This window comes from Musca domestica, unplaced genomic scaffold (assembly GCF_030504385.1).
Source record: "Musca domestica strain aabys unplaced genomic scaffold, Musca_domestica.polishedcontigs.V.1.1 118, whole genome shotgun sequence".
Lineage (NCBI taxonomy): Eukaryota > Metazoa > Arthropoda > Insecta > Diptera > Muscidae > Musca > Musca domestica.
In genome coordinates, this window is record NW_026712149.1 from 1,852,291 (window position 1) to 1,880,104 (window position 27,814).

Genomic DNA, 27,814 nt, shown 5'->3' on the forward strand with positions numbered 1-27,814 from the left:
TGTAACAAGTTTGAATCAATTCGGATACTTCCTTCGATAGTTATTGTGCTCACCTACCAGACAAACGGATTGACTCGAAATGTCCTGAAACAGATTCGGTCCAAAGAGAAGAAGATCTAAAATGTCGTTTTATTTGTATTCAATGATAATACTCTCTGTAACTATATGATAAACAAGCTTTGCCATAAAACATTGCCTTGCATAAAAAATGAGTTTCTTTTTAGTATTGCTTCCCAACCTCGTTTATAAAGGTGCCATACTTACCCATACTTACCACATTATCTACCCTCATTGCGCCCAACGCACTCTTGCCCTACCACAACAATTTATGACATACACATAATTTCAAGTTTTTACACAATATATTCTCGAACAAAATTCACAATGTTCTCGTACTTTTGAAGGACTCTTATCCCTGGCCGAACGTTGCCGGGCAATCAATCTCATGTCCCTCTGTCCGAATGTTTCACTCTCTTTTTTCAAATTACTAGCAAAATATAGATCTGTATATGACTTGGTTATGCCAAATGGGGATGAACGGGGTGTTGAGAGAAATGAAGAGGTGTTTCGTACCGGTGGGTGTGGTTGTGGCTGGTGAGAACCCAGATGATCGGCCTGCTGGGGCATTCTCAGTTCCAATGATGATCTATACGAACGTATTTGTCCGGGATACTTGGCTAGACTGGATAAAGAAGTAGTGGAAGATTCACGGGTTAATGAAGAATTGTCTAGACTTGGTGTTGGTGGTGGTGGCGAATAGTGCATGGCGTCCGATGGCATACTACTGCCACCTGCCAGCAATTGCATAGATTGCGTTTGAGGCTGTTTGGATTTCATTTCATATGGCTGTTCGTACTGCAGCTGCCACAGTGGTTCCAATACCAGCTGGAAATTATTCGAACCTACCGACGAGTGCTTTGATCTCATTTCTGAGTGAGATTTAACACTCGCATGTGCATGTGTGGGCGTTTGAGTGCCAGAGGAGGGCGATAGACGATAAGCATTGGCGTGGACTTTACTTGGATTATAGGCTAGGTTGTGATAAGAACTTACACTGCTGGTGCCACGCTCATGGACTCGCGACCTTTGAGGATTATAGTCAAACTTGCGTCCGCTGCCACGTCGAGTTGAACTGCCGTTAACGTTACGCTGACTGGCTGATGTGGGTCGATGGTGGGTTTGACGGATTACACTACGGCCGTGGCGAGCACTGGATCGACGAGTGGGACTCTTTCTACCCCAGCCCGAATTAGTATCACTGCTGTCATCATCATGACGACCATGCAGAGGTTTCTCCCGAATTGGTGCCGCGCCAACATGTCCGCCATAACCATTGAATTTCGTTAAAGTACCGCCACGCCGAAGCGCATCTTGGGGATTGAATTTTCTAAACTTGGCCAGCATATCGGCATATTTTTCCCACTCGGTGGTACCGGGACGTTTTTCTTCGAGTAGCTTTCGTACCAGTTTCTGTTGGCGAGCCTTTTCGGCGGCAATTCTTTCATTGCGTTTGGCCAATTTGGCCTTTTGTGCCAGGGCGGCCTGATCAATCGTTGCCTCCTTGGCTGTCCCTTGGCTGTGTTCAGGAATTGTCCCACCATCGGTTTGATTCAATTGCAAAGCCGAGGCAGTACTGGCAGCTATTGCTGTAGCTATTGATGTGGCCGAAGCGATCGGCAGTGGTGTTAGGCTAATTATAACAGTTCGGAAAGGGGGAGGGGTGTTTATTGGTGTTGAAAAGAACTAATTTGTTACTAGAAAACTTCAGCAAATTGTTACGCTTCTAAATCAAGGGGTGTGAATTCGGGTGTGACTTCTACATATGTATGTATTTACAATTAACTGAGTGGTATTCGTCAACAACTACACATTGTTGCTACTTAGAGCTGGTACAGGTTAATTTGGTGCCGCGTGGGGGATCATCTCCGTATCGTTTGTCGTATGTCTTCCCGTACAAAGATATGGCAAGGTTGTGTTGATCCTATACATTGTGTGGTTAATTAAAAACGTATTTACAATAATGGTAATTTGTAATAAAAAATTTATTTAATTAATTTTAAAAAGTTGATTAGAATATGTACATGGTATTCACTTAAAAACTAAGAATATATAATTTTAGTGTAATTAAAAAAATAATCAACTTTAAGCAGATCACACACTACGCAACATATTGCAAATTTATTATATAATTTACTGCTGTAAGTATTTCAATAAAGTTCATTAACAGGACGAGAATAGCTATAGTCGACGTGTCCGACAATGTGATACCCTCAACCACCACAAATAGCAAATAAGTGTGTTCGAGTGCCAAAACGATGCCATGGACAGTAAACTATTATAATGGAAAGAGAGAGAGAGAGATTGCAGAGCCTGCAATATATTTCTATATTGCACTATTTTTATAATTTTTACTTTAACACCATTCCCATAAAAATTGGAGGCAAAATGAAAAAGGATACTTATTTTCAGGCCTAATTTGGTCGTATGTGCGAAATTCCATACAATTTGGGCTGATATTACACGTTTGGTGCACAAAAAAGGCAAATCGGACGAAGATATATATGGGAGATATATCTAAATTTTGTCCGATTATCTCCAATTTCAATAGGGTTCGTCCTTGGGTCAAAAAAATATTTCCGTAAAATTTCATCTGGATCGGGCAATAAATGCGACCTGTACTTGTTTACAAAAATACATGGACAGACGGACGGTCGGACATGCATAAATCGACTCAGAATGTGATTCTATGCAGATCATCAAAAACAAATATGGGTCTATCTGGTGCCTGTTACAAATAAATGCACAAGGACATAACTCCCTGATCACCTTGTGGTATAGGGTATAAATAACTAATGGATAAACAATAGCATTGTTGCATCCAAATCCACAATGGAAACCCTATATATACCTTACACCACGTAGTGGTAAGTGTATTATGTCTTTGTGCATTTGCTTGTCACATAGAGAAGGATCGAGATAGACCCATAACTACTTTTCAGGATCTTCATAGAAACACTTTCGGAGTTGGTTTGTGCATGCCAGTCCGCCCGTTCGCCTGCCCATGTATTTTTGTAACAAACTGCAGGTCGCTTTTATCACCCATTGAAATGAAAATTTCCAAACCTTATTATATTCGAGGACGAACCCTACTGAAATTGGTGAGAACCGGTTCAAATTTAGATATATATATCTTCAAACGATTTCGGGTTAATTGGGCATAAAATGGCTAATATCAGTGCAAATGACCTGAATTTTAGGACATCCAACCGAATTCAGTCTAGAAGCAACTCATTAAATTTTGTGAAAATCGGTTGAAGTATATAGCTATAGCTCCAATGTTCATGCTTCATCCAATTTGGGTTTTAAGTCTCTCACATTCGTAATATGTACTCCACAAGCATGATATTTGGTACCAGATATCAGATACAGTCCAGAAATACCTCTGTCAAATTTTATCAAGATCGGTTCAGATTTGGTTATAGCTCCTATATATATATATATATATATATATATATATATATATATATATATATATATATATATATATATATACATATTAATCCGATTTCAAGTTTATTGTGTACCAAATGACGAGTATTAGTCCAAATGGAAAGAATTTTGGCACTACCGACCGAATTTAGTCTAAAAGCAAATAAATCAAATTTGGTGAAAATCGGTTCAGATATGGCTATAACTTCCATATAGATGTTTCATTCGAGTTGATGGTTAAATCCCCCACTTTCGTAATATGCACTCCTCAACAATGATATTTGATACCGATCATCAGATTCAGCTTAACGGAACTTTTTAATTAAAAGTTGAGTTTAATTAAAAGTTGAGTTTAATTAAAAGTAGTACAAAATTTTCAGACTTTCAAGGTTATATATATATTAGAACAGTGTTGGCTTGTTTGTTCGGGATACCATAGTATTTTGTTATTGCAAAATGATCAGGTTTAATCCCTTTATTGTTGTTTTTTATAAAAACAACATTTGTTTATTAGTGGAGAACGGTGGTAATATTTACCAGGGGATAAGGCAGGGAATACCTTGGTTTCGGAAAGATCAACCAATCCTCATCAGTCCCCTTGTTTTTTGTCTGGGAAATTCTCCCCAGAAGTTTTTTTAAAAATAACTTCTATGAAAAAAAAACCAGTAAAGAAAGTCCTAAAGTCGGGCGGGGCCGATTTTATGATACCCTACACCACTTTACTAATTTAGTAGAGATGCGCATAACAATTAAAAGCTCTTTATGGGAGAATTCTGAACCGATCTCGATAAAATTTAGTGAAGATATTTCTGAGCTGTATTTGATTTATTTCCCTGAATATCGTTGTTACGGAGTGCATATTACAGCTGTGGATAACAAATACAACAAATCGGATGAACAATACATATGGGAGCTATAGCTATATCTGAACCGATTTCGATTAAATTTGGCACACTCATTTTCAGGCCTAATTTGGTTGTATGTGCAAAATTCCATACTATTCGGGCTGATATTACACGTTTGGTGCACAATAAATAGCAAATCGGACGAAGATATATGTGAGAGCTATATCTAAATTTTTACCGATTATCTCCAATTTCAATAGGGTTCGTCCTTGGGCCAAACAAATGTTGTTTGGAAAATTTCATCTCAATCGGATAATAAATGCGATCTGCATTTTGTTCACAAGAATACATGGACAGACGGACGGACGGATAGACGGACTGACGGACTGACATGCATAAATCAACTCAGAAAGTGATTCTATGCAGATCATCAAAAGGAACTATGGGTCTATCTCGTTTCCTTTTGCCTGTTACAAACAAATGCACAAAGACATAATACCATGACCACCTTGTGGTGTAGGGTATAAAAAACAAGCAAAAAAACATTAAGTTCGGCCGGACCAAACTTTTAATACCCTCCACCTTAGCGTAAAGGAAACATTAGAAGAAATGTGGTAAAAACCATTAAAATGTCAAATATCGGGAGGTACCTTTATATGGGGGCTATACCAAATCGTGGACCTATACATGCAATGTTTCTCCAAAGGAGCTAGAACCCATTATGACCTACAAATACCAATTTTCAGACAAATCCGTGAAAAAATGTGGCAAAAATCATCAAATTATTGAATATCGGGAGGTACCGTTATATGGGGACTATATCAAAACGTGGACCTATACATACAATGTTTCGCCATACGAACTAGGACCCATTATGTCACACAAATATCAATTTTTAGACAAATCAGTGAAAAAATGTGGCAAAAATCATCAAATTATTGAATATGGGGAGGTACCGTTATATGGGCGCTATACCAAATCATGGACTCATACATGCAATGTTTCACCACCGAAGCTGGAACCCATTACGACCAACAAATACCAATTTTTAGACAAATCCGTGAAAAAATGTATCAAAAAAAATTAAATAACCGAATATCAGGAGGTACCTTTATATGGGGGCTATACCAAAACATGGACCTATACATGTAATGTTTTGCCACACGCACAAATACCAATTTTCATACAAATCCGTGAAAAAATGTGGCATAAATCATCAAAATACCGAATATCGGGAGGAACCGTTATACGGGGACTATACCAGAACGTGGACCGATATATCTCATACTAGACACAATACAAGTTGCTCTTCTAAATTTTGGCGCTCTACGTCAAATAGTGTGGGCTGTATTGCAATTTCATCAGACAGACAGATGGACATTGTTAAATCGACTTAGAATTTTATGCTGATTATGAATGTATATACTTTATGGGGTCTACGACGAATATTTAAGGATGTTACAAACGGAATGACCAAGTTAATATACCCTCCTTATCCAAGTGGCGAGATCGCAAGCTCAATAGAAGGGGAACCAAAGAATTAAATAAAACAAAAATTCTTTTGGAAAAATCTTCTAAATCTTATAACCGCACTTATAAACATTTTCATCTTTCTCCACTTCTTATGCTTTCTCCACTTCTTATGCTTTTGTCTGTGACAACAAAAACCCCTTCGTCGATCGTGCCTTGTCTATTAATAGAACAGTGTTGGTTTGTTTGTTCGGGATACCATAGTATTTTGTTGTTGCATTATTATCTTTAAAATTGTGGCTTACATCTGTAAAATACCAAATATCGGAAGGAACAATTATATGGGGGCTGTTCAAAAACTGGAATATGCATATACACATTTCTGCGATGGAGAGTGGCACCCACTACTAACTTCAAATACCATCTTTGAAATGAAACATGTTGCTTAAATCATCAGACTGTCTAATACCGAGAGGTATATGTGGTTTATGCCTCAACTTGGAACTGATGGAGTTTTATGCAAAAATGATTTCCGCCCACTGAACTCCAGAATTATAGCGTGATGAATTTTTTACTCATGAACCTGAAGTACATCGTGAACAATGGCTTATATCAATTTGTAGTTTGTGAAGCTTATTTTTGAGATGACTTCTTAAATTTTCTTTCTTTCTTTTTAAACATATTTTGCTCCTTTAAGTCGATTATTTATAAAATATTCAAGAAAAAATTCTCATTCTATTTGGGTGAAGACATGCATCTCAAAAGAAGCTACACAAGCTGCAATTATTTTGTGTCGCAGTGCAATCAATTAACGAATATTCCTTTTTTTTGATATGTTGATATGTTTTGTAGAAATTGTATATGTTGGCGATGGCGATTTTGTGTACTTGACATATTCTTATTTCAACGACAATGAAATAATTATCAAATGTAATATTTCATTTAAAAAAATGGTAGTAATGAATACACACAAAAATGCTTGTAAAAACGTATTTGAAAAACTAATTTGCTAATATTTTGCTGTAACTAATTTCATTATTAGTTTAACCACAAATGTTTGTAATATATATGGTTTGCATCCGCAGGTAAACTCGAGATACCATCCACTTTTTTCGACTGAACAAAAAAAAAAAACATTTGTTATGAATTTATAATTAAATCAGGCAATAAGAACTTCCATGTACATGTGAAATTTGAAAATGGAAATAAAAACAGAACATGATAGGGATTTTTGATAATTGCTATCATTGTAAAGAAGGGCTAGGCAGATAAATTCAAAATTACTTTGTAATTGTATGTGTGTTTGAAATAAAACAATACACTGCTGCGAGCAAAGAGCCATGTGTACCTGTTGCTACCACTTTATTTTATAGACAATTGTACCGTTACATGGTGGTGAAGAGGTGGACCTACATGGGCCATTTTCTGTTTTATGCTGTTGTTTCCATTACGAACTTCAAATACCAAATTTGAAACAATTCCGGTAAATAATGTCGCTAAAGTCATCAAAATATCGAATATCGGGGGGTACCGTTATATGGGGGCTATACGAAGACGTGGACCTACATGGCTCATTTTCTGTCCCAGGATGTGGTATCCATTATGAACTTCAAATACCAAAATTGAAATAATTCCGGTAAATAATGTCGCTAAAAGGATCAAAATACCGAATATCGGGGGTACCGTTATATTTAAATATAATTTAAATAAACGTCTATATTTATACCTTCCGCCATACTTAGTATGGAGGGTATATTAAATTCGTTATTCCGTTTGTAACCCATCGAAGTAATAACTTTAGACGTAACAAAGTATTAATATTTTTGATCAGCGTAAAATTCCAAGACGATTTACGTACGTCACGCTAGAATCAAAACGAATTAAGATAGGAAGCTAACATTTTGCAGAGATCAGTCTTTTGTCTGCATGCTGATGAATTTCGAAAATATATCGGTCCACGATATCGTACAGACCCCATACAACGATACTCCACCTCCCTCAACCTACAATATTCGCCATTTTGATGATTTCAATGCAATTATCTGAAATTCTACACAAGAAATTCCTTCAGAGTACTCCACCCCCTGAAAGGGAGCCGTCTATATAGGTCCACCACATCGTATATCCCCCATATAACGGTACTTCCCTATATTCGGTATTTTGAAGATTTTAGCCAAAATTTTCAATGGAATTGTCCTTACAAAGAGCTCCTTCTCAGTTTTTTCCCCTTAAAGATAATTTTCTATATATGTCCACTATATTGTATAGCCTCCATACAACGGTTCCTCTGAATATTTGGTATTTTGATAATTTTAGCCACATTTTGCAATGAAATTGTCCAGAATTCTACCCAAGTAGTTCTTTGTGAGCACTTTACCCCCTGAAAGACAATATTCACCGGAATTGTTCCAAATTTCATCCGATTTGGTGTTTAAATCCCTTACGTAATATTTACTCCTCAACAATGATATTTGGTACCAGCTATCAGATACAGCTCAGAAATACCTCGATCGATATCGGCTCAGATTTGGATATAACTCCCACATATATTTCCCGCCGATTTCATGTTTATTGTGCTCCAAAGTGTTGTATCAGCCAAATGAGATGGATTTTGGCACACCGACCGAATTTAGTCTAGAATTAACCAGTAAAGAAAGTCCTTAAGTCGGGCGGGCCGACTTTTTGATACCCTACACCACTTTGCTAATTTAGTAAAGCTCCACGTAACAATTAAAAGTTTTTGTAGGAGAATTCAATCATACACGCTATGATTATAATTATAATTTAAAGTTCAAAGGACTAAATATGCCGAAGCATTTGTATCTTATAAATTCGGACTTGTATTGCCCATTTGATGCAAAATTAATTTGAAATCAGATAAATATTCAAATCTGAACCGATCTCGATAAAATTTGGCAAATATATTTCTGAGCTGTATTTGATATATCTTCCTGAATATCGTTGTTACGGAGTGCATATTACGGCTATGGGTAACAAATATAATAAATCGGATGAACAGTATTTATGGGAGCTATAGCTATATCTGAACCGATCTTTACCAAATTTGACGTACTAGCTTCTGGACTCAATTCGGTCGTAAATGCCAAATGTCATCCCATTTGATCAAATATTAGACGTTTGGTGCACAATAAAAAGTAAATCGGATGAAGTTATATATGGGAGCTATATCCAAATCTGAACCGATCTCGATAAAATTTAGCAAAGTTATTTCTGAGCTGTATTTGATATATTTCCCCAAATATTGTTGTTACAGAGTCCATATTACGGCTGCGGAGGACAAAAATAACAAATCGGATGAACAATATATATGGGAGCTATGGCTATATCTGAACCGATTTCGATCAAATTTGGCATACTTATTTTCAGGCCAAATTAAGTTGTATGTGCAAAATTCCATACTATTCGGGCTGATATTACACGTTTGGTGCACAATAAATAGCAAATCGGACGAAGATATATATGGGAGCTATATCTAAATTTTTACCGATTATCTCCAATTTCAATAGGGTTCGTTCTTGGGCCAAACAATTGATTTTTGCAAAATTTCATCTAAATCGGATAATAAATGCGACCTGCATTTTGTTCACAAGAATACATGGACAGACGGACGGACGGACGGACTGACATGCATAAATCAACTCAGAAAGTGATTCTATGCAGATCCTCAAAAGTAACTATGGGTCTATCTCGCTTCCTTCTCCATGTTACAAACAACAGCACAAAGACATAATACCCTTACCAATATGTGGTGTAGGGTATAAAAACGTCAAATATTGTGACAATTGATTTTACTTTAAGTTTTCTCAGCGGTATCCGATGATATTTTAATTGTTTATTACTTAATATGTATAGTAATGTAGGGTATCATAAAGTATCCGCCCGTCATCTGTCCTTTCTTTAGTGGTTTAGTTGCAATTTGACACAAATTAATAGAACAGTATTTTAAGTTTACGAAGCACTTAAATACTTGAAATCATGATGAATCTTGCGCAGAGATCTGGCACTGATATCTGGTGACGTCTTTGCAAATAATTTTCTATGCAGTTTTTATTCAGCAAGTTGATTTTTGATCGATAACTGCGTTTTTTTCCAAAATTGAGTTTTTTTGAGATGTGACACTCTTTGAAGTGTTATTTGCTACTCGATATTTTGAAGTTTCTGGTGAGTTGACGACTCATCTCGTAGTGGTTCAAGGTATTCCAAACGATAAAATAGTGCTAGGGCAATAATAATATTTTAAAAAAGATTACATCTATAATCTAATATATTTTGCTCAGCAAACTTTGCTGTTCTCGTATAAACATTTAAGCTAAACTAAAATAAATATATATTTTTTACTAATCTATGTATGTATGAATGTATGCACATATAAGTGCATGTCGATGGTAGTAAACTACTCAAACATATTTCTAAAAAAAATGTTATTACTTTGATGATGTCAAAGAAAGGAAAAAGAAAAAAATTATAGAACGTCAATATCGAAATAAAAACAAAAAGTGAGCAAACCTTTCAATAAAGGACTAAATTTAATGAAAAGTTCGCTCACAAACACACACACAAATACACATAAACATTACACATTTAAACACCGAGCGCCAATGGTGGGTGAATGCGACACAAACAGACAATCAGGGGGAGAGTTCTAATCAACCTACTCACTGCATGGCACTGGAATTGTTGATGTCAGTCGTATTGCTCGGTAGGGAGGTTATCGTGTTGGAGGTCTGTAGGGCAGAGGATAATGTGTCTGCTGGCGTCACATTCGGTGGGTCATTGGCCGAGTGAACGATGTCGTTGACCGATGGTTTTTTCTGCATCACTTCATGGCTGAGGTTCTCCAACTCAGATATTGTGGGTTTCGGTGTCGGTGGATTGTCTTCGTCATCTTCGCCATTTTGGGCTTTCGTATTCGCCAATGCTCTTTCGATTTCCGATTCCGGTGTCGAGGTTCTCAAGCTGTCCGTTTCAGTATCAGTTCGTTTCATTCCTGTCATATCCGTCGTCTTCGCAATCGCCTCTGTGTCGCTGAGTTTTTTCAATTCTTTTTCCGTTGTTTTGAGTGCCTCCTGTTTTGTTGCCTCCGCTGTGGCTTCAATGTCATCGTGGGGTTTAGCTGCTGCATTTGGATTTAAATTTAATTTTCCCAATAATGAGTTCTTGGCATCATCTAAATCATGAACTTTCTCCTTGAGTGTTGTTTCCACTTCATGTTTAACCTCTTCCACTTTTGTGGACACTGTTTCTTTGGCTGTTTCCAAGGTCTTGCCGACGGTCTGTTTGACACCTGTGGGAAGAATAGAAATGTTGTTTTTATTAGCAGAGTTATAGAAGAAAAAACTTATAATACCCCCAACACATAGTGTTGTGGGGTATAAAAATGTAGTGGTATGGTTATTATTGTGTTTTTCAAAAACAATATTTTCTTTATCCAACTTCTATAGACGACAGAAAAGGAGAGTTAAACCAGTAAGGAAAGTCTTAAAGTCGTGCGGGGCCGACTTTATGATACCCTACACCACTTTGCTAATTTAGTAGAGCTCCGCATAACAATTAAAAGTTCATATACGCTATGATTATAATTTAAAGTTCAAAGTACTGAATATGCCGAAGCATTTGTATCTTTTAAATTTGGACTTGTACTACTCATTTGGTGCACAATTAATTTGAAATCGGATAAAAATATATATAAATTTGGCAAATATATTTCTGAGCTGTATTTGATATATTTCCCTGAATATCGTTGTTACGGGGTGCATACTACCAATGTGGGTAACAAATATGACAAATCGGATGAACAGTATATATGGAAGCTATAGCTATATCTGAACCGATCTTCACCAAATTTGGCATACTAGCTTCTAGACTCAATTCGGTCGTAAGTGCCAAATTCCATACCATTCGGACAAATATTAGAGGTTTGGTGCACAATAAAAATAAATCGGATGAAGTTATATATGGGAGCTATATCCAAATCTGAACCGATCTCGATAAAATTTAGCAAATGTATTTTTGAGCTGTATTTGATATATTTTCCAAAATATTGTTGTTACGGATTGCATATTACGGCTGCGTAGGACAAAAATAACAAATCGGATGAAAAATATATATTAGAGCTATAGCTATATCTGAACCGATTTCGATAAAATTTGGCATACTTATTTTCAGGCCTAATTTAGTTGTATGTGCATAATTCCACACTATTCGGGCTAATATTACACGTTTGGTGCACAACAAAGGCAAATCGGACGAAGATATATATGGGAGCTATATCTAAATTTTGACCGATTATCTCCAATTTCAATAGGGATCGTCCTTGGGCCAAACAAATGATTTGTGTAAAATTTCATCTGGATAGGACAATAAATGCGAGCTGTACTTTGTTTACAAAAATACATGGACAGACGGACGGGCTCATAATGTGATTCTATGCATATCATCAAAAGGAACTATGGGTCTATCTCGTTTCCTTTTGCCTGTTACAAACAAATGCACAAAGACATAATACCCTGACCACCTTGTGGTGTCTTCTATCTATATCTATAAAAGAGGAAAATGTTTGTATGTTTGTTTGTTTGTTTGTAATTTATGGACTCGAAAACCGCTGAATAGATTTTCCTGAAAATTTCCATATATACTGCAACATCGCCTGAAAGTAACATAGGCTATATACATTTTTGAATTTCTACTTGGAACTGGAGATATAGCATCAGAATCGGAGGTACCTCCCAAAAATTTAGATTTTATATGCACATATCTATTGATTGGTTGAAGATACAGTCTCCAAATTTGGAATACGTAACGGAATTTGGAACAAAAATAACTTTGTCAAATTATATTGTAATCGGTTCAGATTTGGATATAGCTCCCATATATATTTTCAACCGATTTCGTTCATTTTATGCCTCAAACACAATATGAATGTTCGATTCCAATGAAATTTGGAATGTGTGACGGGATTTAATCCGAAAATAAATTTGTCAAATTATATTGAAATCGGTTCAGATTTGGATATAGCTCCCATATATATTTTCGGCCGATTTCAAGCATTTGATGCACCAAACACGCTATGTATCCCCAATTTTAATGAAATTTGAAACGTGTGATAGATTTTATCTAAAAAATTAATTTCCCAAATTATATTGAAATCGGTTCAGATTTGGATATAGCTCCCATATACATTTTCGGCCGATTTCATGTATTTGGTCTACCAAACACGACATGTATTTCCAATTGTAATGAAATTTAAAATAAGTAACGGAATTGGGAGCCAAAATGAATTTGTCAAATTAAATTGAAATCGTTTTAGATTTGGATATAGCTCCCATATATATTTTCGACCGATTTCATGTATTTGATGCACCAAACACGCTATGTATCTCTAATTTCAATGAAATTTGGAATGTGTAGCGGAAATTAAAACAAATATACATTTGTCAAATTATATTAAAATCGGTTCAGATTTGGATATAGCTCTCATATATATCTTCGACCGATTTCATGTATTTTATGCACCATACACGATATGTATGTTCGATTCCAAAGAAATTTGGAATATGTAACGGGATTTTGATTAGAAAATAAATTAGTCAAATTATATTAAAATCGGTTCAGATTTGCATATATTTTCCGCCGATTTCACATATTTGATGCACAAAACACGATACGTATTTCCGATTCCAACGAAATTCGGCATGAGTGGCTAAATTTGGTACAAAAATAAATTTGACAAATTGTATTCAAATACGCTCAGATGTGATTATAGCTCCCATACATATACTCAGCCGATTTCACATATTTGATGCACCCAAAGCGAGAGAGACAAAATCTGGCACCAGCAAAAATTGCCAAATTATATTGAAATCAGTTGAGGTTTGGATATAGCTAACATATATATTTCGGCCGATTTCATACATATTATGCACCAAACACGATATATATGACCGATTCCAATGAAATTCAGAATGTGTGGCGGAATTTGGTTATAATAATTAATGTGATAAATTAATTGGAAATTAGTTAAGATTTGGATATAGCTCCCATATATATATTCTCGGCCGATTTCACATATTTGACGCACCAATTTCAATTAAATATGAAAGGTGTGGCGGAGTTTGGTGTAAAAGTAATTTCTTTAAAATTATATTTAAATCGGATCAGATTGGGATATGATTTTAATAAGAACCATTGACCCACAACGCCTTAGGCTAACACTAAAAAACAACACAATAATTAATTTGAAATACGCTTATTATGGGGAAGTATGTTGCTACCTCGAATTCACTAATTGCAATAGAAATGCCACTCAACTTCAAAAAATTGCAGTTTCCTACACGCTTGGTATTTGCTACGAAATAAATAAATCCAAAGGACAAACCCTTCGTGTATGCATGTCATGTTACTGCTTTTGTAATGATTTTGTTTATTAACGCATTAAATTAGTGCAATATTTTTTTTTTTTTTTTTAATTTTTAAATTTGTTTTTCTTTATCCAACATATATTCGTAAATAAAATTTTGAATGCATATAAAATCAAGAGGGGTAGCGAAGCGCACCGGGTTCAGATAGTAGGGTATAAAAACAAGATGAGAGAAAGATAATGTTTCGCACGATTTATGCTCCTATATTGCTAGTCTGTAAAGATTCTCACTTGCCTGTCTATAGGAACTTCCCTTCACTCGTATTTAGAGACTACAGCTCACTCATCCATAGAGTCTCCTCTTCACTCCCTTTTTATAGACTTTATAGACGTATACAGAGACTCCCTTCCGCTCGTCTGTAGAGACTCCCTTTCCCTCGTCTGTAGAGACTTCCTTTGGATCGTCTATATTGACTTCCTCTCACTCGTTTATATTGATACTTTCCCTCACTCGTCTATAGTGAGACGTTCTCTTACTCGTCTAAAGAGAAACTCCCTTTCGGTCCTCCTTTACACTCATGTTTGTTGGGGAAATCTGCAGGAGCAAAAAATGAAATTACATTTTTTCTTCAAGGTATCCATAAATAAAAAGTCGCACTTCCAATGTTTGCCTATCAACGCAAAACTACCCTCAACTAGTAGTTGGATGTCAGAAATCACATTTGCCCGGAATAAGTAACCCATTTAATCACAAAGTTGCGTGTCAAATGTAAACACATGAAAGCTAAAATAAGGGTTATATTAGACGCTATGACCAAGAGGAATTCCTATTTCTTTTTAAATAAACCCATTCAGCAACCTTAGAACGGGACCAGTGAAACATTCACAAACACACACACACAGTAATAAAAAAACCTTCCAATATTACGAATGGGATGGTGCTCCCTTAAATATATGAACCTCGTGTAAAACTTTAATGGAGTTTAGCTCCATTGCGCATTTGTTGCTTTAAGGTCAGTGCCACAATTTTTATTATGGCATTGAATTCACAAGGTTGTGTTTCTCTTCCAGATTCATTTGTAGTCTCGGAAAAGGTAAAACTAATCTACTTACACCAATATCAACAAATAGTAGCAAAAAACAAATATGATATATAGAAAAATGGTGTAGTCATATCCCAGCAAACTCAGGTGGTTGCGGAGCTCTATATAGGGGACAGTAGAGAAATAACTAGCAGAATCAATTTCAAAATTTCTACCCTTTTTGAAACTTTTGAAATTTTGTATTGGGGTCCCTGTTGGTGGTAGGTTTGTGATAACGACTCGGAAATGTGTACTACAATTTGGCATTGGGTGAACAGACTGTGCTTGAAATCTGAAATTTGGTTTTGGAGTCGCTGTTCATTTGTAGCCTGGATATATGGAGGTGGTTTCGGAAATGTGTACTACAATTGTTCAAAAAGTACTTAATGGTACTATATTTGGCATTGGGTGAAGGGATAGAAATAAAATCGTAAAAATTGATATGGATGTCACTGTTGGTGACTGTGGTTGACAGGAGAAGCTGGTTTTGGATATGCGTACTTTAATTGTACTAAAGTTGGTAAAGGAAGAAAATTTAAGAGTTGAAATCATGAAATTTTATATTAAGGTCACTGTTGGTTCGTGTGGTTGAGACGAAAAGAAGTAAATGCCACACAATTTGGTATTGGGTGAAGGGATACGAGTGGAGCTAAAATTCTGAAATTTGATGTTGAGATCTCTGTGGTTACCACGGATTACATATGCAGACGTTAAAATAGTTTTGGACAAAAAGTATCTTCCTCGATAAACTTCAAAATAAAAGATTTTGAAGAATTTTTGGTGTATAAGGTAAACATGTTTATTTTCTTTTTTTTTCCTATCATTCTTTGCAAAAAAAGAAAAATTCGAATAATATATAAAACCTTGAAAGTCTGCAAATTTTGTACGATATATGAAGTTTTGATTATATAAATCCTTCAAACTGAAAAAAATTGTGCATTTTGAACACAAAACAAGCAGCTAAGATCGACCGGACCAATCTTTTAATACCCTCCACCATTTGAAGGCAACTTAAACATTTTCAAAAAATTCCGAAAAAAGCCCGTTTAAATGAAAGCCCTTATATGGGGGATATATCAAGATGTGGACCTGCATAAGTAATTTTTTGCCAAGGGCTGTAGTACCCATTACAAACTTAGACTTTCAAACAATTTCTGTGAATAATGTCGCTAAAAGCAGGATAATAGCGAATATCGGTAGGTATCGTTAAATGGGCTATACTTAGATACTGAACCTGCTTGCTGGCAAAATACACACGTGTGCAAAATTGTAGCCTTCTATCTCAATTCGTTCGAAAGCAAGCGTGATTACAATAGACAGACAGACAGATATCGATAAATTGTATAAGAAGTTTACGCTTATCTCGAATATATATACTTTGTAGGGTCTAAAAAGAATATGTTTGTCTTTAACGTGGGGGAGTTTTGTATAAACCCTAAAATGGATTTTTATACCCTACAACACACTATAAGTTTGATAGAGCCAAAAATTATGTAACACCTCGAAATATTGGTTTCCCACATAGGAAAGTATGTATGGATCTTCCTATCTCGCCGAGCTGAGTCGATCTAGCTATGTATGTCCGTCCGTCCGTCTGTACATGTTAATTTGTAATCACTCTACAGGTCGCAATTATGGCCCAATCCTCACAAAATTGAAAATGTAGGTGGGGTTAGGGCCAGAATAGAACCCTATTGTTTTTGGAGATGATCGCATAATATTTAGGGGTTAAAATGGACCAAAATGAAAATTGAAATGAAAATTTTCCTGATTTTGCAGGTGCTCTACAGGTCGCAATTATAGACCAATCGAAACGGGAGTTAGCACGGCGCTAGGGCTTGGGTCTGGGCAGAAGCCTTCCAATTTTGATGGTCATCGGATAATATTTAGTGGGTAAAATAGAACATTACATTTGTGTTAAATAAAAGTCAAATTTTTCATTAAACCGCGAACACTTTCAATCTTGGCGAAATCACTAATAGACGAAAAGGTCAATTCTGACCGTTACGTAGTTACCAATAGTAAATATATCGGATGTATATAGCGAAATATATACAATGTGTATATACAAAAGGAGGGGATGTTAGCTAGAATGCTTATATCTCAAGAATGTCTGGACCAATTTTGACAAATGTTGTCAATGCAGAATGCCCTCTTGGCATAAAAGTATAAAAACTAAAGAAAATTGCATAAAAATACGCCTATGATGATGTTGACATAGATTTTTTAGTATTTTGTGACATATTTTTATATTTTCATATTTTTTATCGCATGCGATTTTTTCAATTTGACTTATAATATTGAAGTGTATATTTTGTAATATTTTTGCACCTTACAGCACAGGTGGGGGATAGTATATGCAAATTGCAATTATCGTCCGATCCTCACGAAAATGTTCATGAGGGTAGGGTTAGGCTCAGAAGGTCTAGACCTATTGTTTTCAAAGATGTCCGCAATATATTTAGGGCTTGAAATGGACTAACAACTAAAAATGTTCCTGATTTTGCAGCCGTTATAAAGGCCACAATTAGAAACTAATGGACACGAAATTTCGCTTGAAGTTAGAGTTTAGGACAGCGGGTAGAATGAACCACTACAACATCACTTACAGGCGATAGCCGAAATACACAAAATGCGAACTTCTGCCTCTTTTTGCTGATTTCGTTGACGAATATAGCCAAATATCGTAGACAAGAAGATCGTATAGAAGAGTCTAAATTTGGAGATACAGAGGCGCCTCTTGCTTTTTGAGATGATCGCAAAATACGACGGAGTGTGTAAATATAGGGCAAATGTCCCTGGTCAAAATGCTAAGGGTAATATCTGGGCAGTGCTCCGTGTCATAATTTCAAAAGCAAAATCTTCCAAAATGGATTTGGATATAAGGGGGCTTCCAACATATTGTAGTGTTGTAGGTCGGCCCAGCACGTCTATAGCCTTTGCTTACTTGTTTCAATTTGACTTATAAGGGCTAGGTCTATTGTTTTCAAAGATACCCTCAATATATTTAGGGATTGAAATGGACAAACAACTAAAAATGTTCCTGATTTTGCAGACGTTATAAAGGTCTTAAATAGAATGAACCACTATTTCTGTCTGAAAAATACCAACATTACTTACAGGCGATATCCATGACAAGAAAATCATATATATGAGTCTAAATTTGGAGATACAGAGTGGCCTCTTGCTTTTGGAGATGATCGCAAAATATTAGCGGTTCAAATTAACCAAAAACAGAAAAAAATTTCCTGATCACACAATTGAAGCCATTCGACACGCCTGAGAAGAGCGTTAAGGACAGGGAAGAATACTAGTATTTTGGATGACCATTGGATTTTATTTAGCTCTAAAATTGACCACAACAACTAACAGCACGACGGTGTGCGTAAATATTGGGGACATGTCCCTGGTCAAAATGCTAAGGGTAATATCTGGACAGTGCACCGTGACATAATTTCAAAAGCGATATCTTCCAAAATGGATTTGGACATAAGAGGGCTTCTAACATGTTGTAGTGTTGTAGAGTATCACATGGTCGGCCACGCACGTCTATAACCTTTGCTTACTTGTTTTAAAATAACTTCTGGGGATAATATCCCAGACAAAGAACAAGGGAACTGATGGAGATTGGTGGCTCTTTCCAAAACCAAGGTATTCCCAGCCTTACCCCCTTCGTTACCCAAAGAGTATTTATCTGAAAAAAAAATTCCCAATCTACTGGGGTAAATATAAACAAGGTGGCGCAAAAATAATCCTAATAATGTCAGTTCTGTTTTTACATTTTTGTATTAAACACCTGCGAAATACAAGTTAATAAACAATGTTACGTTACACTGCTCCAGAACGCGGAACATTGTTGACCATTTATTTGAGCAATTAAAGCCTATGCTTGACATCCTGTTGCCGTCCAACGCCTTCTGGTGAAACACAGCGACGTTTAGCCGCTCACCTCGAAGAGTTGCTGCCAGGCGTGGTAGGCACCGGAGTATCCACTCTCCAGAGAATATTGCCGCTGCAGCCGGATATTTCATGGATGCGCAGTCGACATCGACCAGACGACGTGCCACGCAAATCGGTATCAGTAGACGTTTTTTACAGCGAATTTTGGTGATGAGACACATTCCTATCTTTGCGGGTACGTAAATAATTTACGCACAAAGAGGCAAAATCGCTGGAGGAGTCATTGGACTTTTTTCTTCAAAGATGTCACGGGCCAAATGGTTACTGTGAATGTTGAGCGCTATAAAGCATGGTCAACGGCTTCTTTTTGCCGCAACTTAATGAGTTGGGATTGGAAAACACACACGGCACACACTGCACGTGCCATAATCGATATGCTGAAGGATGCATTTCCCGGACGCCTAAACTCCTGTTTTGGCAATTTGCACTGGCCAGCAAGATCGCCTGCTCCAGACTTCTTTTGTGGGGCTTTTTGAAGTCGCGGGCTTATGTCAACAAGCCAGAGACTCTTTCAGCTTATAAAGACAATATCAGATGATAGAAAATGTGATAAAAAGACCTCAAATGACAATTTGACATCATATTCTCAACATGGTGTAAAAAACTAAAAGACCAAATAAAAATAATACACAAGAAGAATCAAAGTTTTTTTCTTTACAGCCAAAAAACATCGGAACTTTACTTTTGTGCCACCTTGTACTTGGCGTTTAGGTAAGATTTGGAGTTTTGATGAATTCTTGAACCTATAGTTGAATTTTCGGACAAATATTTTTTTGGAATATTTTGAAATGTGGAATGAAGTTGTTAAAATTTTTCGAGGGACTTAAAAAGCCAATTTGATGACTCGCTTGACGATTAAATCTTTCGACACTTATATTCAAAGGAATATTTATCCAAAAATGTCCCCTCCATTTGGTTATTTTCGATGTGAAATGGCAAAATACTGTCTTCTTTTTATACCCTACAACACTTTGTGTTGGGGTTTTATAAGTTTGATTGGGCCAAAACACCACGAAATATTGATTTCCCACATAGGAAAGTATATATGGATCTTCCTATCTCGCCGAGCTGAGTCGATCTAGCTATGTATGTCCGTCCGTCGCAATTATGGCCCGATCTTCACGAAATTGAAAATGTAGGTGGGGTTATGGTCAGAATAGAACCCTATTTCTTTTGGAGATGATCGCACAATATTAAGGGGTGGAAATGAACCAAAAACTGAAAAAATCCTGATTTTGAAGTTGCTCTACAGGTCACAATTATAGACCAATCGAAGCGAAAGCTAGCATGGGGCTAGAGCTTTGGGCTGTTTATATTTAGTGGTTGAAATAGACCATAACATTTGTGATAAATAAAAGTAAAATTTTCCATTAAACCGCGAATATTTTTAATGCCGGCGAAATCACAAATAGACGAACAGGTCAATTTTGACCGTTACGTAGATGCCGATAGTAAAAATATCGGATATATATAGCGAAATATATACAATGTATATGTACAAAGGAAGGGGATGTTAGCTAGAATGCTTATAACTCCAGAATGGCTGGAGCGATTTTGACAAATTGTAAATTTAGAATGCCCTTTTGGCATATAAGTATAAAATCTAAAAAAATCGCATAAAAAGATATCAATAATGATGTTAATATAGATTTTGTAGTATTTTGTGAATTTTTTTTATTTTTTCATATTTTTTATCGCATGCGATTTTTTCATTTTGACTTATGATATTGAAGTGAATATTTTGTAATATTTTGTCACCTTACAACACAGGTCGGGGTTATTATTTATACACAGATTGCAATTATCATTCGATCCTCACGAAATTTTTGACAAAGGTAGGGTTAGGCTCAGAAGAGCTAAGCCTATTGTTTTCAAAGATGTCCGCAATATATTTAGGGGTTGAAATGGACCAGCAACTCAAAATGTTCCTGATTTTGCAACCGTTATAAAGGTCACACATAGAAACCAAAGGACATGAAATCTTGCATGAAGTTAGAATTTAAGACAGCGGTTAGAATGGACCACTACTTTTGTGTGGAAAAAATACTAACATTACTTACAGGCGATATCCGAACTACAAAAAAGGCGAACTTCTGGCTTTTTTATGCTGATTTCGTTGACGAATATAGCCAAATTGCTTTTGGAGATGATCGCAAAATATTTATGGGTTCAAATGAACCAAAAACAGAAGAAACAAATCATGATCACACAATTGAAGCCAATCGACACGCCTTAGAAGATAGTTAAGCACAGTGAAGAATTCTAGCATTTTGGATGACCATTGGATTATATTTAGCCGTAAAATGGACCACAAAAACTAACAGCACGACGGAGTGCATAAATATTGGAAAAATGTCAAAATGCTAAGGGTAATATCTGGTCAGTGCTCCGTGACATAATTTCAAAAGCGAAATCTTCCAAAATGGATTTGGACATGAGGGGCTTCTAACATATTGTAGTGTCACAACACATAGTCGGCCCCGCACGGCTATATCCTTTGCTTACTTGTTTAGCATTACTTTGATAATCTACAGAGTTCTTAAAATTTTCGAAAAAAAATTTTGTTTATAAAAAAGTTATATACTATTCTTCGGCATTCTTATTTTTGACTCTTTCAAGTTCTGGATTCCAAAAGTGGGATGTACGAAATTAGTGCAACCAATCCCAAGAACACAACAAGAACACAAAGCGAGCTCTGTGCTATTACTGACCAATACACAATCAGCGTGGCAGTATTGATGTGTCTTACGCGTGGGAAAAGAACAACATCAACATCGGAAAAATTACCACAACAATGAACATTGATGTGTACTAAAGCACGAATTTCCAAATAATTTAAATATTCGTCGACAACGCAGAAATATGTAACATTGGTCCAAATGTTGATTTTATTTATTTAGTTTAAGCTTTAGCATTATATGTTGCTCATCCTATAATTTGCCTACCGAAAATACCACATCTTATTTTTTTCGCTTACCCACCGGCCATAACTATTTTGTATTTGCCCTTTCGCCATCGGTAGCCAGCATTTAAAGGCATTCATTAACATTTCACTTTGATTTTCATTTAAAGCCGCAACAAATTTAAGCCAATTATTGTAATGGCCTATAGGTGAAATTACAACACTTCCGGTATAAATAACCAAAAGCTTTTTGTCCACAACAATAATCGGGCGTCCCTACCCACCCCTCCGAGGCAACTTGCCCATTAACTAACCAATAAAGAAAATTGGCCACTTTATTTTGTGGCCGACACACAAAGCCACACAATAGGTTTCAGTGGCACAGCACAGGCCGGTCCTGTCAACAGATGCCAGCCAACAAAGGTTTACAACAACATTTAAGGGCAGTCAACAAAAATAAGTTTTGTAAAAAACAAAACCAAAAGTTTGTCATCTTTTATAGTTCAACTCTACACACACACGCACACAAGCGACTAGACACTTAAATGCCATATATGAAAGTTTATTTTTAAATAACAAAAATTATTTTTTTTCGAATGGAAATTTCTGTGGCTTTACTAATGGTAAACCAACAACAAAATTTTCCCACTTTTGGCCACCCATCTTCCGCAACAAGTGTACTTCTCTCTGTGAGGAGAACAAGATGACAGCTGCAAACTGTCACATATCAAAACAGCTGACAACCATTCTCTTCAATGATGAAGTACATTCATAAGACAGGTCAAACCGTTTGGTGTGGGTGTTTGTACAAAGAAGAGGGTGAAATTTTGAATTATGTGAGAACCAAAAATAAATAAATCAAGTAAGCAAAGACTATAGTCGTGCGGGACCGACTATGTTTTACCCTACAACGCTATAATATGTTAGAAGCCCTCTTATGTCCAAATCTATATTGGAAGATTGGCGGAGTATTGTGCAGATATTTAGACCAGGGATATCTGCCCATAATTTACGCACTTCGTCGGGCTGTTAGTTGTTGTGGTCCATTTTAAAGCTAAAAACCATTGAATGGTTATTCAAAAGGCTAGAATTCTTCCCTATCCCTAGCTCTCTTCCCAGGCGTGTCAATTGGCTTCAATTGTGTGATCAGGAAATTTTTTCTGTTTTTGGTTCATTTGAACCCCTAAATATTTTGCGACCATCTCCAATCTTGAGACTCGTCTATATGATTTGCTTCTCTACGATATTTGGCTATATTCATCAATGAAATCAGCATAAAAAGCCAGAAGTTCGCCTTTTGTGTATTTCGGATATCGCCTGTAAATAATGCAGGTATTTTTTTACACAAAAGTTGTGGTTCATTCTACCCGCCGTCCTACACTATAACTTCAGGCAAATTTTTAGTTGTTGGTCCATTTCAACCCCTAAATATATCGCGGACATCTTTGAAAAAAATAGGTCTAGCCCTTCTGAGCCTAACCCTACCCTTGTGAAAATTTTCCTGAGGATCGGACGATAATTGAAATCTGTATATAATAATACCAACCTGTGTTGTAAGGTGAAGAAATATTACAAAATATACACTTCAATATTATAAGTCAAAATGAAACCAGTAAAGAAAGTCCTAAAGTCGGGCGGCGCCGACTTTATGATACCCTACACCACTATGCTAATTTAGTAGAGCTCCACATAACAATTAAAATTTGTATTGGAGAATTCAATCACACACGCTATGATTATAATTATAATTTAAAGTTCAAAGGACTAAATATGCCGAAGCATTTCTATATTTTAAATTCGGACTTGTATTGATCATTTGGTGCACAATTAATATGAAATCGGTTAAAAATATATATGGGAGCTATATCCAAAACGGAACCGATCTCGATAAAATTTGGCAAAGATATTTCTGAGCTGTATTTGATATATTTCCCTGAAAATCGTTGTTACAGAGTGCATATTACGGCTGTGGGTATCAAATACAACAAATCGGATGAACAATATATATGGGAGCTACAGCTATATATGAACCGATCTTCACCAAATTTGGCATACTACCTTCTAGACTCAATTCGGTCGTATGCGCCAAATCCATCCCATTTGGGCAAATATTAAACGTTGGGGCACAATAAAGGGTAAATCGGACGAAGTTTTATATGGGAGCTATATCCAAATCTGAACCGATCTCGATAAAATTTAGTAGAGTTATTTCTGAGCTGCATTTGATAGATTTCCCCAAATATTGTTGTTACAGAGTGAATATTACGGCTGTGGGTATCAAATACAACAAATCGGATGAACAATATATATGGGAGCTACAGCTATATCTGAACCGATCTTCACCAAATTTGGCATACTACCTTCTAGACTCAATTCGGTCGTATGCGCCAAATCCATCCCATTTGGGCAAATATTAGACGTTGGGGCACAATAAAGGGTAAATCGGACGAAGTTTTATATGGGAGCTATATCCAAATCTGAACCGATCTCGATAAAATTTAGTAGAGTTATTTCTGAGCTGTATTTGATAGATTTCCCCAAATATTGTTGTTACAGAGTGAATATTACGGCTGCGGAGGACTAAAATAAAATATTGGATGAACAATATATATGGAAGCTATAGCTATATCTGAACCGATTTCGATCCAATTTGGCATACTTATTTTCAGGCCTAATTTGGTTGTATGTGCAAAATTCCATCCTGTTCTGGCTGATATTACACGTTTTGTGCACAATACAAGGCAAATCCGACGAAGATATATATGGGAGCTATATCTAAATTTTGACCGATTATCTCCAATTATAGGGTTCTTCCTTGGGCCAAACAAATGTTGTTTGGAAAATTTCATCTCAATCGGATAATAAATGCGACCTGCATTTTGTTCACAAGAATACATGGACAGACGGACGGGCGGACGGACGGACAGACGGACTGATAAGCATAAATCAACTCAGAAAGTGATTCTATTGACATCCTCAAAAGTAGCTATGGGTCTATCTCTCTTCCTTCTCCATGTTACAAACAAATGCACAAAGACATAATACCCTTATCACTATGTGGTGTAGGGTATAAAAATATAAAAAAAATATGTTTCAAAATACTACATCGAAATAACGTTTTTAGAACATATGCATCTTGGCCAATAGATGTTATATATCGGCCCACCTCTTCTGGTACCTCCCTCACAAAGTTCCAAAAATCAACACAAATCTCATAAAATGTGAAAAAATTAGTCGATATGAATATATCAGGCTTAGGTCAGATACGAAATGGACAATATTGAAACACTTCTTCCGAACTTCCGGTGATCGTCACTTTGGTATTTTTTAGTGCCAACCTTGCTTTCCAAAAAACTCCAGACACAATAGTCCAACGGATTGGTATCCGGAGATTTTGGTGGTCATTATGCGCTGGAAATGAAGCGAGGAACCTCATTTTGTAACCATTCTTGGGAATGTCCAAGGTCTGCGGGGAAAAAGTTTGCGTGTCCAAGGCTTGAATACACCCTAGAGAAAATTTTCACTATAATATTCGGCATTTATTCTGATGCCACGGTCAATTAATACGAGCGGAGAGCGACCATCGGCTGTTATGGCGGCCCACACCATCACCATGGCCGGCGCTTGAGTTCTGGTGGCCAACCGAAGGTGCACATTTTCAGCTGACCTCTTTGGCAAGTAAATACGATCATTTTGTTTGTTTACAAACTGCTGGACAACGAATGCTTTTTCATCAGAAAAAACCAAATTCGGCACTTCACCACTATTGGTCAATCGAAGAAAATCTTTCGCTCTTTTGAGTCTATTTTCTTTCTGTTGCGGTGTAAGTTCTTGCATTTTTTGGAATTTCAATGGCTTTACCCCGAGCTAATTTTTCAATATTTGCCGAATGGAATATTGCAATATGTTCAGCTCACGAGCCATTTTTCGGTCGCGACGACGCGTGTTTCGATCAAGTCGCTTCTTTACTTTTCGAACCTTTCTACTGATGTTGCTGTTTTCTTCCGTCTACTTCCTTGACCAGCATCACGGTAACGAGCGATGTTACGAGATACAAAAGATTTATTCACATTTAAATGCTGGAGTGCTCTAACGATAGCCACTTGTGATTTTTCACCAAATGCTTTTGTACGCTTATAAGCAATATAATGAGCTGGAATAATTTTAACAGCTGTCGGACGTGTAGCTTGGAAATGACAGCAGTCTGAAGTTGGTTGCAGTTTTTCATCTCAACCTGTATATCCTTAATCCGATTTCAAGTTTATTGTGCACATAATGGAAATTATGTGACATCCCAATGGGTGCATTTTTTTGCACCGAAATGGGTGCATTTTGGGATGTACGTTTCCATTTGGTGGAAATCGGGACCGATATACAATATTTTTCTAATATTATCCTGTGATGTCAAGCACTTTATAGCGATTTTATTTGGTATGAATGATACAAATGTCTCCGTCAAATTTGATGAAAATCGATTCAAAATTGGATGTGCCTCCTATATATTAGTTCCTTCTGAATCCTAATTATAACTGCTCAAAAGCCAAAGATAAATAGGTGGTAAGATCTGCTTCAAATAAATTCCCAATATAAATTCTTTTACTACGGGAGCTCTACTAGATACGTATTGTGGTGTAGGGTATCATGTAGTTGGCAACCCCCGACTTTTAACTTTTCCGTTTTGGTTTAATTTTTATTGTTTTACCTGTATGTGCACTTATCCAATAATTCATAAAAATATCTCTAACTATTCTAAAGTTTTTCGAATTTTGACGAGGAAAAAACCAATCTGAACCACTTCGGGCAAAACTTCACAAATATGTGTTGGTTTGAAAATTCCAACTAACCTAGTTAATATTCCTACAAATTATTCATTATTTATTAATAATGTACCGACGATAATGTCTTAATCCAATTTCCCACTGTTGAAATCACACAGGTTCCATATGTGCACACTGCGACACACATGCGAACAATACACACTTGATAGCGATATACTAGATGCAATTTTATTGCAGTTGCTTTCGCTTTACCTTGCACTGCCTCTTCGGCTGTTTTTGTGGCGTCTTCTGCAACATGTGTGGCTGCCTTAAGTATTTCACTGCCAGCTGTCTGTACCATAGGCGTACTGCTGGCACAGCCCATGGTAGATTGTTAATGTATAAATAGAAAATACTAATTTCCTTTTTTTTTTTTGTATTTTTAAGTTTGATCTAATATTGCGGTACCGAAACTTAAAAAAACACTTTTATTTCTATGATATATTCCTTGTTTTTGTAAAAAATTTTTGTTGTATTCCGTATCCGTATTGTATATGAAAAATTATTTTTTTTCCCTGTTACTCGAATTCTTTTATTAGCGTTTTATGTAAGACGTGTTGAAGTACGCAGCTGCTTAACAACTAAATTCACAAAACGCGTTTCATTCTACCTTTGACCATTTGTAGCGGTCACCACTTACATGCATGCATACATACATACGGCTAATTTCCATCCATCGACCATTATTCCTACATCAGCATACATTCACATATTTTAACTAATCAAATGACTGACCGACCGAACAACCAACCAACCAACAAAGCCAACGCTCGCTCGCTCGCCCAGTCCCTTCGTGTGTAGTTCTATAGTTTTCCAAACAAAACTGACCCATGACGATTTGTTTGCTCGATACTATAATAAAGTCAAACACA

The 27,814-nt window shown here is 36.3% G+C and overlaps 1 protein-coding gene across 2 annotated transcripts; it reads right to left on the reverse strand.

The window, feature by feature from the left end:
* Positions 1 to 142: 142 nt before the first annotated feature.
* Positions 143 to 27,404, reverse strand: LOC101893610 (uncharacterized). Of its 2 annotated transcripts, none has more exons than XM_005190168.3 (3): positions 27,156 to 27,404; positions 10,485 to 11,109; positions 143 to 1,690 (listed from the first exon to the last, which is right to left on the reverse strand). In XM_005190168.3, the coding sequence occupies exons 1-3, from the start codon at positions 27,265 to 27,267 to the stop codon at positions 346 to 348; spliced, it is 2,082 nt and encodes a 693-aa protein (XP_005190225.2). In that variant the 5' UTR covers positions 27,268 to 27,404; the 3' UTR covers positions 143 to 345. The 2 variants fall into 2 exon arrangements, with proteins under 2 accessions (XP_005190225.2, XP_058988251.1); XM_059132268.1 differs by lacking the exon at positions 27,156 to 27,404 and adding an exon at positions 26,828 to 26,920.
* Positions 27,405 to 27,814: the final 410 nt, after the last annotated feature.